Source organism: Diabrotica undecimpunctata, chromosome 1 (assembly GCF_040954645.1).
Source record: "Diabrotica undecimpunctata isolate CICGRU chromosome 1, icDiaUnde3, whole genome shotgun sequence".
Lineage (NCBI taxonomy): Eukaryota > Metazoa > Arthropoda > Insecta > Coleoptera > Chrysomelidae > Diabrotica > Diabrotica undecimpunctata.
The window spans coordinates 169,159,604-169,174,946 of NC_092803.1; the positions used below are offsets into that span (position 1 = coordinate 169,159,604).

At 30.2% G+C, this 15,343-nt stretch overlaps 2 protein-coding genes across 6 annotated transcripts in view; one reads left to right on the forward strand and one right to left on the reverse strand.

Annotated features, from left to right (window-relative positions):
• The first annotated feature begins 290 nt into the window (after positions 1 to 290).
• Positions 291 to 15,343, forward strand: part of LOC140432543 (proton-coupled amino acid transporter-like protein acs) — a 30,452-nt gene continuing 15,399 nt past the window's right edge. For 2 of the 5 annotated variants that reach the window (XM_072520497.1, XM_072520499.1), the window contains exons 1-4: positions 12,171 to 12,338; positions 13,434 to 13,584; positions 14,011 to 14,220; positions 14,524 to 14,733. In XM_072520497.1, coding sequence (XP_072376598.1) covers positions 12,289 to 12,338; positions 13,434 to 13,584; positions 14,011 to 14,220; positions 14,524 to 14,733 — 621 coding nt within the window. In that variant the 5' untranslated portion in view covers positions 12,171 to 12,288. Of the gene's footprint in view, positions 2,011 to 12,170; positions 12,339 to 13,433; positions 13,585 to 14,010; positions 14,221 to 14,523; positions 14,734 to 15,343 lie in introns of those variants that run through there. The other 3 variants (XM_072520498.1, XM_072520501.1, XM_072520500.1) reach the window with 3 other exon arrangements.
• LOC140432542 (trafficking protein particle complex subunit 12) overlaps positions 6,412 to 15,343 on the reverse strand; it is a 36,907-nt gene continuing 27,975 nt past the window's right edge. Inside the window, exons 4-5 of the mRNA XM_072520496.1 lie at positions 9,362 to 9,593; positions 6,412 to 8,251 (exon numbers count right to left, since the gene is read on the reverse strand). Coding sequence (XP_072376597.1) covers positions 8,006 to 8,251; positions 9,362 to 9,593 — 478 coding nt within the window. The 3' untranslated portion in view covers positions 6,412 to 8,005. The remainder of the gene's footprint in view (positions 8,252 to 9,361; positions 9,594 to 15,343) is intronic.

The window sequence follows — 15,343 nt, forward strand, 5'->3', positions numbered from 1 at the left end:
GTACTGAATAAGCTGAATATAGCCGCAAATGTCAACCATGAAAAAAAAATTTCGGTTTGGCAGTTTTGGGAAGTTTTTATAATGCATATGTTGTATGCTTCAAATATAAAGTGAGAAAATGGAGAAAGCTTTTAAAAAGTACATTTTGATTATAGTGTTTTACGAATTCTGCAATTTTTAATTTATATAAAATAATAACGAATTAATATTTGTCTCTTTCATACAATGTAATAAATACAATGCAATAATTAACTGCAATTAATCTCCAAAGCAACAAATATTTACTCGTTCATCTTTAATATAAATTAAAAATTGCAGAATTCATAGCATAATATAATCAAAATGTACTTTACTAAAGCTTTCCCTCTTTATATTTGAATCTACAACAAAATACATTAAAAAACTATTTAGAAAGATATATAAGTCAGTGCAACAACGGGTGTGATATCTGAAAGGCTATAATGAAGGTATCGTGATATCCTAACTTCATCAGTTACACTTTCCGATGTTCCTCCATTTCTCCATATCTCTTCTCATTCTCGCACATTCTAACAGGAATACCAATTATTGTGACAATGTGGTATGTGCATTTTGTGGAAGATCTGTCTCTCTTACCTTCAATATTTCCCTGAATGGTAAGCTTCTCGAGATACTATTCTGTTGCTTTCATTCTTAGTTTTTTCTTGATGATTAGTTGTCTTAATATTGAAACATTCCTTCTTCGAACCAAATGGCAAGTTTTGAACTCCAACAGAACGTCTCGAACGTATCAAGGAGCCCTTTATCTTTATTCATAAGATAAAAAAATCCTCTCGTAAAAAAATCCTTTTTTTACGAGACCGATTTTGGTGTCGACGGTTATTCCATGGCTTTCTAGATTTTCGTTAATTTAACTAGAGGTGTTATTGCAATTACTAATCTCCGCTTTATTTCTTCAGTACAATCTCTGATATTAGTTATCAACTTTATGTGCACAAATTGGATGACAACAGTGATATTTTGGATTTCTGATAGACGAATTTGATTGTTGTTAGATCTCTATTCACGAGATGAAATTTTCAGGCAGAAATGATTAGTAAAAGACTAAAGAGAACACCTAGAAAGAGATAGTGAAAAATGTCAAAAAATATTTCAAGATTTGCCAACTAACAGTCCGTCACACCGTCAAATATTTAATCAGAGTTCGAACAAACAAAAAATTTACAGCATTTAACGTCATATCCTCAATTTGATCAAATCATCTAAATATAGAGCATCTTCTATTTTTCAAGGTCGGTTTAAAGAAACTTTAAATTTAATTGGTGGAAAAATATCTCAACCCAAATGACAATCAGCAGTAAGACATGATGTTGACGTGAAAAAATTCATTTTTCTTTTTTTCTTTAGTTGACAGAGTGTGGTTTGTATTTGTCTTCCTATCTTGTTATAAATTCCTATTTTGTTATAAAATAAAATAAAAGTTTAAAATATCTTGGAGTCAGGAACAAGTTTCTAAATTAATTGATTTACATCGAGAAAGAAGCTGCTTATATAATGTGACGCATTCACATTAATATAAAAAAATCCTTTTAGCCTCTCATTGTAGATAAGAAAAATTTAAATCGTAAATAAGCACAAATAACTAATAAATAAGCAAAAGGGACCATTAATTTAATTGACATACGTCATTAGACAACCGTCAATAAAAATTTGATCAAATTTGAATGATTATAATATAGATTTTTAAAATTTGAACAAACTGTAATTATAAACGTCATTACTTTAGCACAGAACAAAAAATAATTATTATTAGTTTTGTGACGTCAGTTTGATCAAATATTTGATCACAAAAAGAATTTAAAAAAGAGGCCAAAATGGGGAAAATGTAAATAAAAAACAAACATAGCCCGAGAAGAACTAATGAATGACATGTAAGCAGACAGACAAGGAAAGTAGATAATAGTATCAGAAAATATCATTGGCCTAAGAAATCAGTCTACGAAAGCATTGTTAAATATAAATTATCAATAAGTAAGTATAATTATTATTTGTTTTACTCCCAAAAGTATCAGTTTAATAATATATACATTCCATAATACAACATTCCAATTTCTATTCTTTAAAATTAATTACATCTAATAACTGAGCAAATAAACAATATAATACTGCAACAACATCCAATTTTGTATAAAAAAATCGGTATTATCAGCTATATATAAACTTTACAAAATATATTTATTTATGGTAGGTGATAAGTGTTGTTTTCTTTACTTTTGTTTGGGACTCAGTGTATTTAAATAAAGAGAACACAAATTAAAACCCTTTTTATTCCTAATCTTTAATTTGACCAAATAATAAAAATAAGAAAACTAGAAGCTCCGTAGATTAACTTTAAACAAGAGACAAACTTGTCAACCAAATTCAGACTGGAAATATTAATAGCACCACCCTACCAAAACAATGAGTAAGAGATATTAAACAGTTGTACGAAGTATCTTTTTTAGATTCATTTTTTGGAGTTCCAACACCGTACAATAAATTTTCTGTAACATATACAAGCCGGAGACACATATATTATAAAGAAACATTTTATAGGTAATTAAATTAGGATTTTAGTATTCTGCCCAAACAATAATTTTGAAACCAAACCTATCACCTTAATATATTAATTTATATCACTTTTTTTTACTTAAGACAATACCGACTTCTCAAGAAGCGACTGATTAAGCTTTGTTTACGTTAAATTTCAATTTTCGTAATGCGCATGTGCTTTTTATTAGTACCTTACGTACAGTTATTCGGTACTCCCTATTTCATTAAAGCCCAACAGCTGGAACTTTATTTATTCCACAACATTATTATAAACATTGTTTTTTTAAATAGCAATAATAATTCAGTAAACGAATTTTTTTAATACAATATTTTCACTTTCTCTCACAATCATTACTGCAGGTTTTACATTAGTCAAAGTAATTGTGATACTGTCACGTTATATATCATATGATATATGATAATTACATATTGTAACAAACGCTAGCAGAATTTAGCTTAACATCAGACTACTGACTTAAACAAACGAAATATTCTTAAATATGGACTCCAGTAATTTTACGCTCAAACCAATCACTAAGGATTTGAATTATTAAAATACGTATCAATTTATACCGACACCCTACACAGCGCAGGAAATGTTGCACAATGAGATTTGGCTATAGTGTTAGAGAATATTTTCACGACACGAATTGATATTTTTCCATAGGTTTTGAGTTATTCCGTTCCGTTGGTTATTCGATTATTCATGTTGTATATTTATTAAACATTGGTATACCTAAACTTGTCACATAAGGACATGGATTTTAAGCCAATATATTGACTCATTTAGTCAAGTAAAGCACAGACCTCAGAAAAAGGATATACATTACCTCGTTTCGGCATTCAACCCAAGCGGATTTTAGTCTCATGGTGGAAGTACTCGTAGTTAGTTATGTTCGTAAGTTGACAATATTTGTCTTCTGTTTTTATAGCATTCTTACCATTTGTTATCATAAAATAAATCGTTAAATAACTAATTTTTAAAGCTCCAACATCAACAGTTTAATGTTACAATTTGTTTTTCGTTTTTTCTTTGTTGAAGAGTAATATTGCTAATAAGTAAATTCTATATTATACTCCAGTGTGGTAGTTTGTGAAAACCAACACGGAGGCTCATAAATACCTTTGCGCTACAGAAAATATACAACCACAAGTTCGGTGGAAAAGACATTATTACTACAATCAAACAAATCGGTATACAATATGCAGAATATGTAGGTAGGAAACTACAGTCAAAAATGATAAAAATAATCACAAACTCGCAACCGGTGGGTACCAGAAAACGGGATAGACCAAAGCTCAGTTGGATAGAAGGGGTCAGGCAAGACGCTGAGAAGATTCATGCTCTCTTTATGATGAAAATTCAACAAACAACATTTTAATTGCAAGAATAATTTCCAATCTCCGATAGGAGCGGAACTTGAAGAAGAACAGCCCAGTAAACTTAGGAGACTCTAAAAAAATTTATTACTATTCACGATAATGATGAAATAAATAAATCTTTATAATAATTACTATTAAAATGGGACTAAGCCACAATTAAAGGTTAAAGAAAGTTTATTGACGTTTCAATTTCCACTTCGGAAATCGTTCTCAAAATACACACATTAGTAAATTAAACAATTTTTTTTTAAACATCAATAAACTTACTTTAACCTTTAATTGTGGCTTATTCCCATTTAAATAGTAATTACTTTAATATACCACAAGAAAATAGCTTCAGAACAAAATCTTTATAAGTTTCCATTGTTGAGTTTATTAGTTGTTAAATTTATTTTTTTATTTTAAATTTTTGTTAAAATCTACTTGTTTCTTCACTACCTTGAATATCTTGACATCAGGCTTACTCTTGGCCTTCTTCATTTCTCCTACTTAAACCAGCACTAACCAAAATATTTCTTAGTATTTTACGCCGTTACCTTTCCACATGTTCCTTTTGGTTTCAGTGGGTACTTAAGTTCACCTATATACCTATGATTGGTTTTCCTATTGATCTGATTGTTGTATTGAATTTCCATATTTCTGGTTATCTTCTAACACTCCTGCACTTATTTCTTTCCTCATATTTTTATCTTCAAGTTTTTTTCTGTTCTTGGCTTCTTCACATAATAATACTTTCGAGTTTTTAATATAGCTCTACAGTGTGTACTTTCTTACCCCAAGTTATATTTTGTTCAGAATTTATTTGTTAAATTAATGAGCAGGTTGCTTAAAATTAGAAGAACACGGAAGAAATAAGTAGTTATTCCGTTATGTTGCCATTCGGCAACATACTCGATTTTAGATCGGTAAAAGACACTCGAACAGTGTAACTCGAAGTGTAACAGTGTAACTCGAAATATGTAACTTGTGGGCTTAGTTAAGGATGAGGATGAAATTCATAGCGCATTTTCTCGCGCTATTTTTGAGACCAATAATCATATACAATATTCTAAGTACTAAGAGATGGTGAAAATACGTTAAAACATTGTTTTTCGCATCTTAAAGGAGTTTTTCTTATTATATTCATGTTTTATTATATTGTTTTTGTTTTATTATTAATCAGTCGAAAACTCTGCGTTTAGACTTGAATGTGTCATCATTTTTTTTATTATAGGGCAAATGATCGAAAAGTGCGAATTTTGTCACAAAAAACCAGTAGAGTCCTCGCAGACATTCACAGCTTGACACAAGTGCTGTGCCTGATAAAATAGAAGCATTACATATTTGAATATAGTTTTGAACAAATATTTACAACTCAACATAAATCACGTTTTTGTTGAAATCGTAATCTAGGAGCTAATCTTTTAGTTCCAATCCCCCTATAAGTTTTTCAAGCACTTTTTACGTGTTGCCGTTAGGACACAAACTGGAAAAACCTTGGCTTGGCATTATATGAACCAATATATATATATATATACCGATAAAACCTCACTAAAATTCTTCATTATGGCAAAGTATTTCAGAATATTGTCGAGTCAGCTAAAGTTGAAATAAGTTGTCAATTTGAAGTGGCTTGTGATACTGTTTTCCGATTAGTAAACTCTATCTATACACTACGTCACCATTATAATTGATTATGTGGATATTTCTTCTCTAATATATAATAACACTAATTATGTAACTATTTTTATGAAAATATGTTATATTGGACTCAATTTCCTCGAAAAACGTTCTCCAAATACAAATTATTTTTTTTTAATTTAATTCGTACTTTAAGAGCCATTTTAGAAGTGGAAATCGAAACGTAAAATTAAACCTACATTCAATTAAAATTGTGGTTTATTTCAATTGAATGTAGATAAAACATTGTAAGGCTCGCATCTTCGTTTGTTGGTAGAAATTCTTACAACACTCGTGAAAATTTTTGGTTTAAAAAAAAGTTTATCCATACTGCTTGTCCCAATATTATAAGTAAATATCGAGTAAGTACATTGGATGAACAGCTTCACGGGAAGGTAGAAAAGAACGCTCGTCATATAGAAATAATTTGCATCTTTCTACTTTAAACAAAATTTAAAATAATGTGTAAATAATGTACGAACATGAATATTTACATCTCATCTACCTGCCATTGCATTTTGTGCATTACGCTATTTTTAGCTCTTCAGATACAACTTACTTTTCGTTTAGACGAAATTAAGACCATATCGATTCATATATCGATGGTTAATTCAAAACCTTTCAGTCAATAAATGACCAGTGCCACCTGGATTATATAGAAGCCAACTACTATCATGACATCCAGTACCCTTTAGAAAAAAGTCCCTGTTGGCGAGTGATGTTGACATGAATTAGTTTTTTTTGTATAAATTGTCGTTAACTGATTTTCCAATGTAACTCAGCGTAAAGAAAATGAAATTTGTATCTCAAAGATAATATTTTTTATTAATATTAAAAAACGATATAAATATTTCTTAATATATTAATTTTAAAACTCACGCCAGCCATTGGGCTACGGAATATGTTCTTTTCTACTACTAACTCCGTTCTAGGTGATCAATAACAAACTATATATTCAAAACTACCAATTCGTTAAAATTTCTTGATTATATTGATACTATAATTATTATGTTCATTAGAAAAAATTGTTGACAATAAAAAACATTATAATAATATAATATTAATAGTAATTAATAATTTTCTTTTTATCATTAGGTCAAAATATAACAATTTTACTAAAATACCAGCGATTGTGCCTAACTTGTTTCATTTTCCACGTTTATATTTCAATCATAAAATTTCCATTCTTAATACTTACACCTAATAATTTTCATATATTTTGAATTTATATAATTATTTTTTTATCGTTTGTTATTTCCTGACCGTGAACTATATGTGAATAGAAACTTTTTTAATTTCTGGGTTTGTCGGTCTGTTATAAATAAAACACTTCATTGATTGCTTAAACGTTTCGACTCTTTGCCATTTTAAAGCACATAAGAACTTTAATTATATAAACATTACATAATACACTTTATATTATTTATGTCCACACTTTTTGCTAGTTTATGATGGAATGCAAAAGTGACTTAACCCTAAAGTCATACGGCAAAAACTATGACTGGTTCAGGGTCGTACTTAAAATATGTGCCAATGGTGCATTTACTAAATAAACTCAATCTATGAAGCTATGATATATATATTAGAGATATGTTTTATATCGGTCTTATTACTGATAGAATTTTGATGTGAATCATCTTCAATATGCATCTTTTGTTGTAGTTCTGTTCCTTTTATAGGAACAGAACTGTACATCTCAAGCATCTGTACATTTTCAAAATCCAAAGAATGTCTATTTTTTAGAGAATGCTAAGGCTGTAGTGTTTAATTTGTTGGTTTTTACACTGTGTTTGTGTGCAACAAACTTCACAACGCAATGTTACTAAAGATTAGACGGATGTTGTTAATAAAATAAATTGTAAAGACTAAAACTCAACATATATTGGGCAAACATACCAATATCTACATAGGAGGATTGTTGCACACAAACATAGTGTACAACCTCTACAAACCAACAAATTAAAGACTACAGCTTTAGCTAAGCATTCTCTTGAAAATAGCCCTACGTTTAAGCAATAATTAAGTGTTTCATTTATAACAGACCGACAAAAAAAAGTTTTTATTATTTTTTTATGTATATTTCAAGAAGTGAAATTAAAACAGCTATTATAATTTAAAGAAGTTTGTTCAGCATTACTGAAATTATTTTTCTTTGCCATAATACCTGTTTAACATTTCCAGAATTACGCAAAGTATTAATCAACTGAAGAATCCAATTATATCGATTTAGATGATGACATAAAACGGATTTAGCAGTAAAAATCTTATACACAAAATCAACGTAAATAAAGTGCAATCACACATTGTAGATGCATTCTATATAATATTGCGCGTATGCCATTACTTTAAAACAATCACAGAAAAGACACCGACTAGTGTTAGCGATCTAACATCAACCGTACAATTTTTCCAAAATCATGGTCGGAGCGTCAGCTTGATACCTCGAGATTTGCCGTAAGAGGGCAAATTTTTTCATCCTTCCTTTAGTGGATTCCATATCGTATAACGTACACAAATTTAAGAGCAAGGACTCGTTTAAGGCATGAACGGGATTCGATGAGAGGGCTGATTCCAGTACTTGAATAGCTTCTTTCAGATGTCCACCATATAGTAGGCACACACCCATATTGTTTAAAATCTAAAACAAAAAATAAATACAAAAATATATATTTTTGATGTGAAACATCTAATGCGTCAAAAAATTAGATTTTAATTTTTTTTCTTATAGTAGCCAGTAGTATATTATCATTATCATAAATAAAATGAACAACATCAACGATTCGAGGCCTATTAAAAGCATTTTTCAATGAATTAGTCACATATACTCTAGTTTGTTTCAATATGCATACTTCTCTTGTCCTCTTCTAATTTATAACCGCATTTGTTCCTTTTTTATATCGTCCATATGAATCCACACGATCTACAAGATCGAAAGAATACGGCAAACTAAATTACATTGTTAAGAATGAGAAAAAACATTTTTTTTGGCACACTGGTCTATATAATCCATAAGATCAGTGAAACAAAACTTCACAGAATAAACAAAAATTAACCTCATTGGTGCTGACCTATGGGCACTCATATTACAAAGGCCTATTAACCAAACAGAGGACGGAATATACGGAAGTGCACTATCAGTTTTATACAAAGATAAAAATACAGAATCGATAGTATCGAAGAAGCTCAAAGAGCTTTAAGATATGTGAAAATAACAGTAAAATAATCAAAAGTATTGTAGAATAACAATACCAGAAACGAAACAAAACAAAAAGTTACAAAAATATGATAGAAAGCTATGCCACATATCTGACGCAGGTGTTTCTACCACGTATGTCATTCGTCTGATGACTGTTTTGTAAATTCTGTCTTTCATTTCTTTTCCGATATTTTTATTCCTCCATATTGTTTCATTCAGGCATCCTGCGGCTCGGTTTGATCTATGCACTTGATCTTTCACTTCTGCTTTCCGTAGCTAGACAGTGTGAGGCCCAGATATTTAAACTCGTATTACTTGTTCTATTATCTGTTCCTCTAGCACCAATTTATATCTTAGTAGATTTGCTGTTATAAGCATGTATTTTGTGATTCTGATTATATATACATATATAATCATATATATATATATATATATATATATATATATATATATATATATATATAAATTATATATTATAAATCAGAAGTAATATTACAATCCTTATAATTAATATTCTAGAGAAAAAAATGTAATATAAAATATTCAGTTTACCATTATATTAGACGGTTCCAAATGACTAGCTTCCTGAAAGTAGACGTACGCTTCATCAAACGCACTCTGTGCAATAGACAGCAGACCTTTGTCGACCAATTCTCTTACCCCAGAAGGGGCATTCTTCGTTTCTGCTGCTTCTTTAAAACAAACTTCTGCGCCAGAAACGTTACCCATTTGCAAATGCAGTCGACCTAATGCGGATAGAAGAGCATGCCGTGGGGCGCCATCTCTGAAAAACGAAAGAAATGTATTACAAATTCTAATATGAGTCTGCAGCTATTTTCTTATGCTACTTTATGCTACGATATTCCAGACCTTGACGAAGATATGATTGGCACTTAAGCTGACGATCAAGCTATTATATCAGTTGGAGAAAACCATGAAGAAGTTGCAAGAAAACTGCAGATGAATACTGAAACACTGAATAAAATCAATCATTGAAAATGGAGAATTAAAATTTATGGTACAAAATCAGTGCAGGTAAATTTCACCTATAAAAGAGAGCGATATCAGCCTATTAGAATAGTTAACATTCAGGTCCCTGTAGCAGATTCTGCAAAATACCTGGGGTTACATTTGGATAAGACACTGCGCTGTAAAGTTCACATTAAAGAGAAGAGAGAACTCAGCATAAAATTTAGAAAGATGATAGAACTGGAAGCTTGGAAGAAATTGTAAACTATCCATTGATCAAAAAAAGACCAATATGGACATATAGCGCACAGCTCTGGAGATGCGCCACTAAAAAAAACATTGAAATAATACAGAGGTTTCAGAATAGAGTACTAAGGAGCAGCATTGATGCACCACGGGAAGTTAAAAAAACGGGTGTGGCAGTCCAGTGGGACTGCCGGTGGAAGTTACACTTCTATACACGCATTCGCCGTTACAAATTTATTTGGGAGTCAATCTGCACAATCATTACATATGTAATTCTATAGGTAAGACATAGCAGAAAGAGAAACATAATTAATAACAACTTATTAACAATGAAAGATTGAATTAATATTTTGATGAAAATGTATATTTTTATTTTCATATATGTATGAAAGGAGTTGAATGCAAAAATTTTTTTACACATACTCTGCAGTAAAATTCATTGTTTTTTATTTTGTTATTAATATAATAATACAATACAAATTATACTGCAATATTCATAAGTATTTAAAAATGACAATAATATACATAAAAAATACACTACAATACAGTGCAACATAATTCCATATAATAATACAATACAAATTAAAATGCAATATCCATAAGTATTTAAAGATGACAATAATGTAATAATATTAATAAAAAAGTCCTCCCCGACTGGGAATCGAACCCCGGTCTCCCGCGTGACAGGCGGGGATACTGACTACTATACTACCGAGGACATGACACAAAGGTATTTCAAAATTGACAGTTCTGGATCATACAGTGATTTATTGAGATTATTATTTTGAAATACAAAAGACTAATATAATTATGAACATTTAATAAATATTACAAAACATATCACAAAAAATAATAATATTAATAAATATTTTATTATCTGTATAATATTATATGTATATATATCTTTATATAATATATATAATATTAAATTATATATACAAAAGGAACATTTTTATATTCGAGAGAGGAAGAGAGAGAAAATATATGTTCTGTCTCTCTCTTACTTATTATCTTACATATGTAATGATTTCACAGATTCACTCCCATACAAATTTCCAACGTGGAGCGCGCGTATAGAAGTATAACTTCAAAAACAGCTGCACCCACAGAAATCTGAAGATGGAGACAAGAGAACAAATGATTGCCAAATGTACCAGCAGGGATGAACAAGGTCTACTTCAACATGTGAATATCGAGGCCATCCAACTCCTCGGCAACTCAGATATAGAAAGAAAGGCTACAGAGCGGAAAACCCTTCCGAGTTAGTGAAGTGAAAATAGTGTAAACGCAGAGCATTGTACTGGCTTAAGACACCTGTGTAAAGTGTAAATATTACTTTAAGTAAGTTATAGTACCTATAGAAACATTATTACTGAATGAAACTATAGTTCTGAAAGTGACAATTGAGGTTAGAATAGAACTGCCAATTGATCTACTTGATCAGATTGTACTACAAAGTACGACTAAGCTTGTTAGTATAATAAATAAAAAAACAAGCTTCGAGCAATTCTCTTCCTTTAGTTTTTATTATTCTTAAACCCAAATCTGTATGTCTTGCATTGTAATTAACACCTGTCAAAAATCTATTACTTTTGGAATTACAAAAAAATTAAAGCAATAAAATATAAAATATATCTATCGATGTAAAATAGAAATCAATTCTCTTCCTTTAGTTCTTATTATTCTTAAACCCAAATCTGTATGTCTTGCATTGTAATTAACACCTGTCAAAAATCTATTACTTTTGGAATTACAAAAAAATTAAAGCAATAAAATATAAAATATATCTATCGATGTAAAATAGAAAAGAATATTGAATATTAAATACTATTTAAAGGACCCTCGGGCGCTATATTTAAGGTTATTATAATAGTTCTCTATAAAGCATTTTTAGATAATTTAAGTCAAATCGATCTACAACGCAACCGGTCTCGGATTTTTCAATTCTCTTTTGTGAAATAACTTTAGAACACCCAGTATGTCTTGCATTATAAGCATCACCTTCGATCACAAATCTGTTATCACACTGGACTAATAAAAAAAATCTTAAGCAATAAACATGCAATAAACTATAAGTTAGCTATGTAAAATAGAAAAGAAGATTGAATTACATTGATTATTCCTTCACTCAGTTGTGTCAATTGTATTTGACACATTTTACCACAAAAACAGATCGGTTGAAATTGTCAGGTTAGCAAAGTAAGTTTTTAATTATGGTATAAGCTGTTTTTATACGTCAAAATTATTTTTACCTACTCCTAAAAATGTCCGAGGCAAGAAGTAGTATTGCACGGGCCCCACATACGTCCCTGAGGTAAGATCACATTATTTAAACAGAAATGTCACATTTTTGACAATATTAAATCGTAGGTTATAATTTGTATTTACGGCACTTGATAGTAGTGGCGTTTATATAAGCATATATCATATTTTTATCGACCTATCTTTATCTTCATAAATTCAATCCCATTAATATCTATTACTAGAAATAAAATATTTTTATTGTCTATTACGGTCTATTATATTACATTTATTTTTTTATTTTCTCGATCTAAACACTTCTTCATACATTAATAAACTCTCAAATCTCATTAATACTCCAAACTACAGACCGATCCTAATAATCTAACAACCTATCTGGAGAAAACAACAAAAGCCATTATCAATAAAACTTCTTTTTCTGTTGACATAAAAAGACCTCTAATTCCTCGTGAAAAGTCTTCCAGAACACCTCGAATATATGGCCTACCCAAAATTCACAAACCCAATATTCCTCTACGTCCCATTGTCAGTACGTACAACTGCCTTACACAACCATTGGCCAAGTACTTGGCTAAAACTCTACAACCTCTCGCCGAAAACGCTTCATCCTTCCTCAAAAATTCATCTCATTCATTCTATCTACCGTCATTCTACCGTCAGAAATTCTAGTAAGTTTCGATATCGTTTCACTCTTTACAAACATTCCTACAGACGAAACTGTAAACATTGTGAAAACAGTATCCATCAAGACCACTTATCTCTCATCAAACATTCTATGTCCAACACTTATTTCATCTTCCAAAATCAATTCTACAGACAAATAAATGGTGCTCCAATGGACTCCCCAGTATCTCCAGTAATTGCTAATATCTTTATGGAAGACTTCGAGACCCGAGCGCTATCCACATCAATGCTCAAACCCACATGCTGACTACGATATGTTGACGATACATTGATTATATATCTATTATAGTAAAAATAATATATTTTTATTGTCTATTTCGGTCTATTATATCAAATCTATTTTTTTATTTTCTCGACCTAACACGTCTTCCTTATTTTATTATCGAAAATTATGAGAATTATCTTCCAATATTTTCTGGCCCAATGCCCAATCATATACTCTTATAAACATTTTCATTTCCAGCTATTTCGAAACTTTTATGCATGTACTTAAAGGAAATGTAGGAACTGGTATGTTGGCCTTGGGAGACGCAGTGAAAAATGCTGGTCTCATTCCCGGAGCATTACTAATTGTATTTATTGGTATTGTAGCTGTACATTGTCAGCATTTACTGGTAAGTATAATTAATTTCTTTGTTAAAATAGGCTCGTCTCTCACAATCGGCGGTTTCTAGGTAGATATAAACTAAATGTGCTGTTTGTAAAAGAGTTTTTGGAAGCATAGCTTTCTTATCCGGAAAAAATACAAATACAGAAATACAGTGGAACAAAAGAGATCTAGCGACCACAAAAAACGTGGGGTAGTAAACGCAGTCCCTTGCGTGTTTCTTAATAAAATAAATTAAAATAAAATAAATTTAAATAAAATAAAATAAATTTAAATAAATTAAAATACAATAAAATAAATTGAAAACCATCGCTCCGTGCGTAGACGACAAAAAAGCTATGCTTCCTTCCCTTGGTTACTCCCGGAATGCCACATCCAGTTTTTTAATCAGTGTATTATCGATATTTTCTTACTTTTATTATTTTTGTTTCAGCTTAATGCTTTCAGAAGTTTAAAAAACAAATACGAAATTGAATATTTAGAAGATTATGCAGATACAGTTGAATTGTGTTTTGAACGTGGAACAGCTAGAATGAACTATATGGCTAAACCCATGAAAATCATTCTTAATACTTGTATTTGTTTCTCGCAATTGGGGTCCTGTTGCATCTATATAGTATTTATAGCTGAAAATATTAAACTGGTTAGAACTTTAACAGTATTATTCATCTAATTCTTTTTTATTGTTGGATATCTTTAATCCATTTATAGGTACTATCCTCCATTTTCTGTACCAACTTTTATCTGATATTTCAAAAAATTCTTCAAAACATTAGACCCCTTACATCCTCTTAGCAATTCAAACAAAAACATACCTACGATTAGTAAAACAGGCTTCTCTATCAATGGGCGATTTCTGTGTAGATATAAACTAAAGTTGCTGTTTGTAAGCGTTTTTTAATTCTTGTATTATCGATAGTTATTACTTTTATTACTTTTGTTTCAGCTTAACGCTCACAGAAGTTTAAAAATCAAATACGAAATAGAAAATTTAGAAGATTATGCAGATACAGTCGAATTGTGTTTTGAACGTGGAACGATTAGAATGAACCATATGGCTAAAACTCTGAAAATCATTCTTAATACTTGTATTTGTTTCTCACAATTGGGATTCTGTTGCATCTATATAGTGTTTGTAGCTGAAAATATTAAAGTGGTTAGAACTTTAACAGTATTATTCATCTAATTCTTTTTTATTGTTCGATATCTTTAATCCTTTTATAGGTACTATCCTTTATTTTCCATACCAACTCGTACATGACATGCCAAGAAATATTTTTTCACGATAGTAGTAGATCCCTTACTTCGTTTAGCATTTCAGACAAAAACATAACTACGAACATCTCATCCCTCTTATCCTTTACTATAAGACACATTCCACTAAATACATTCTGATGCTATTTACAATATTTGCAAAACATTGACGGATATGAAATGATTAATTTGAATTTCGCGCTGAATTTGCTACCGGATGTTAACAACAGTAAACCGTTCTTCAGTACAGATTCAGTGGATGCAGGTAATGCAAAGTGTAAATTTTTTGAGATAATTTGATAATTTAAGGTAAGATTTTTAATTTTTACTAAACTTTTACGATATTTTATTACAAAATAGCGTGTGCAAAAACCCGCTGCTATTAAATGTGTGAACGTACATATATCTCACCTTCATTTCACGTGTTAATCGTTAATTTAACTAAACTTTTTTAGAGGTTATGCTTGATAATGTTTTTCGCGTGAAATGAGGCAATGCAGACTACCTACGTT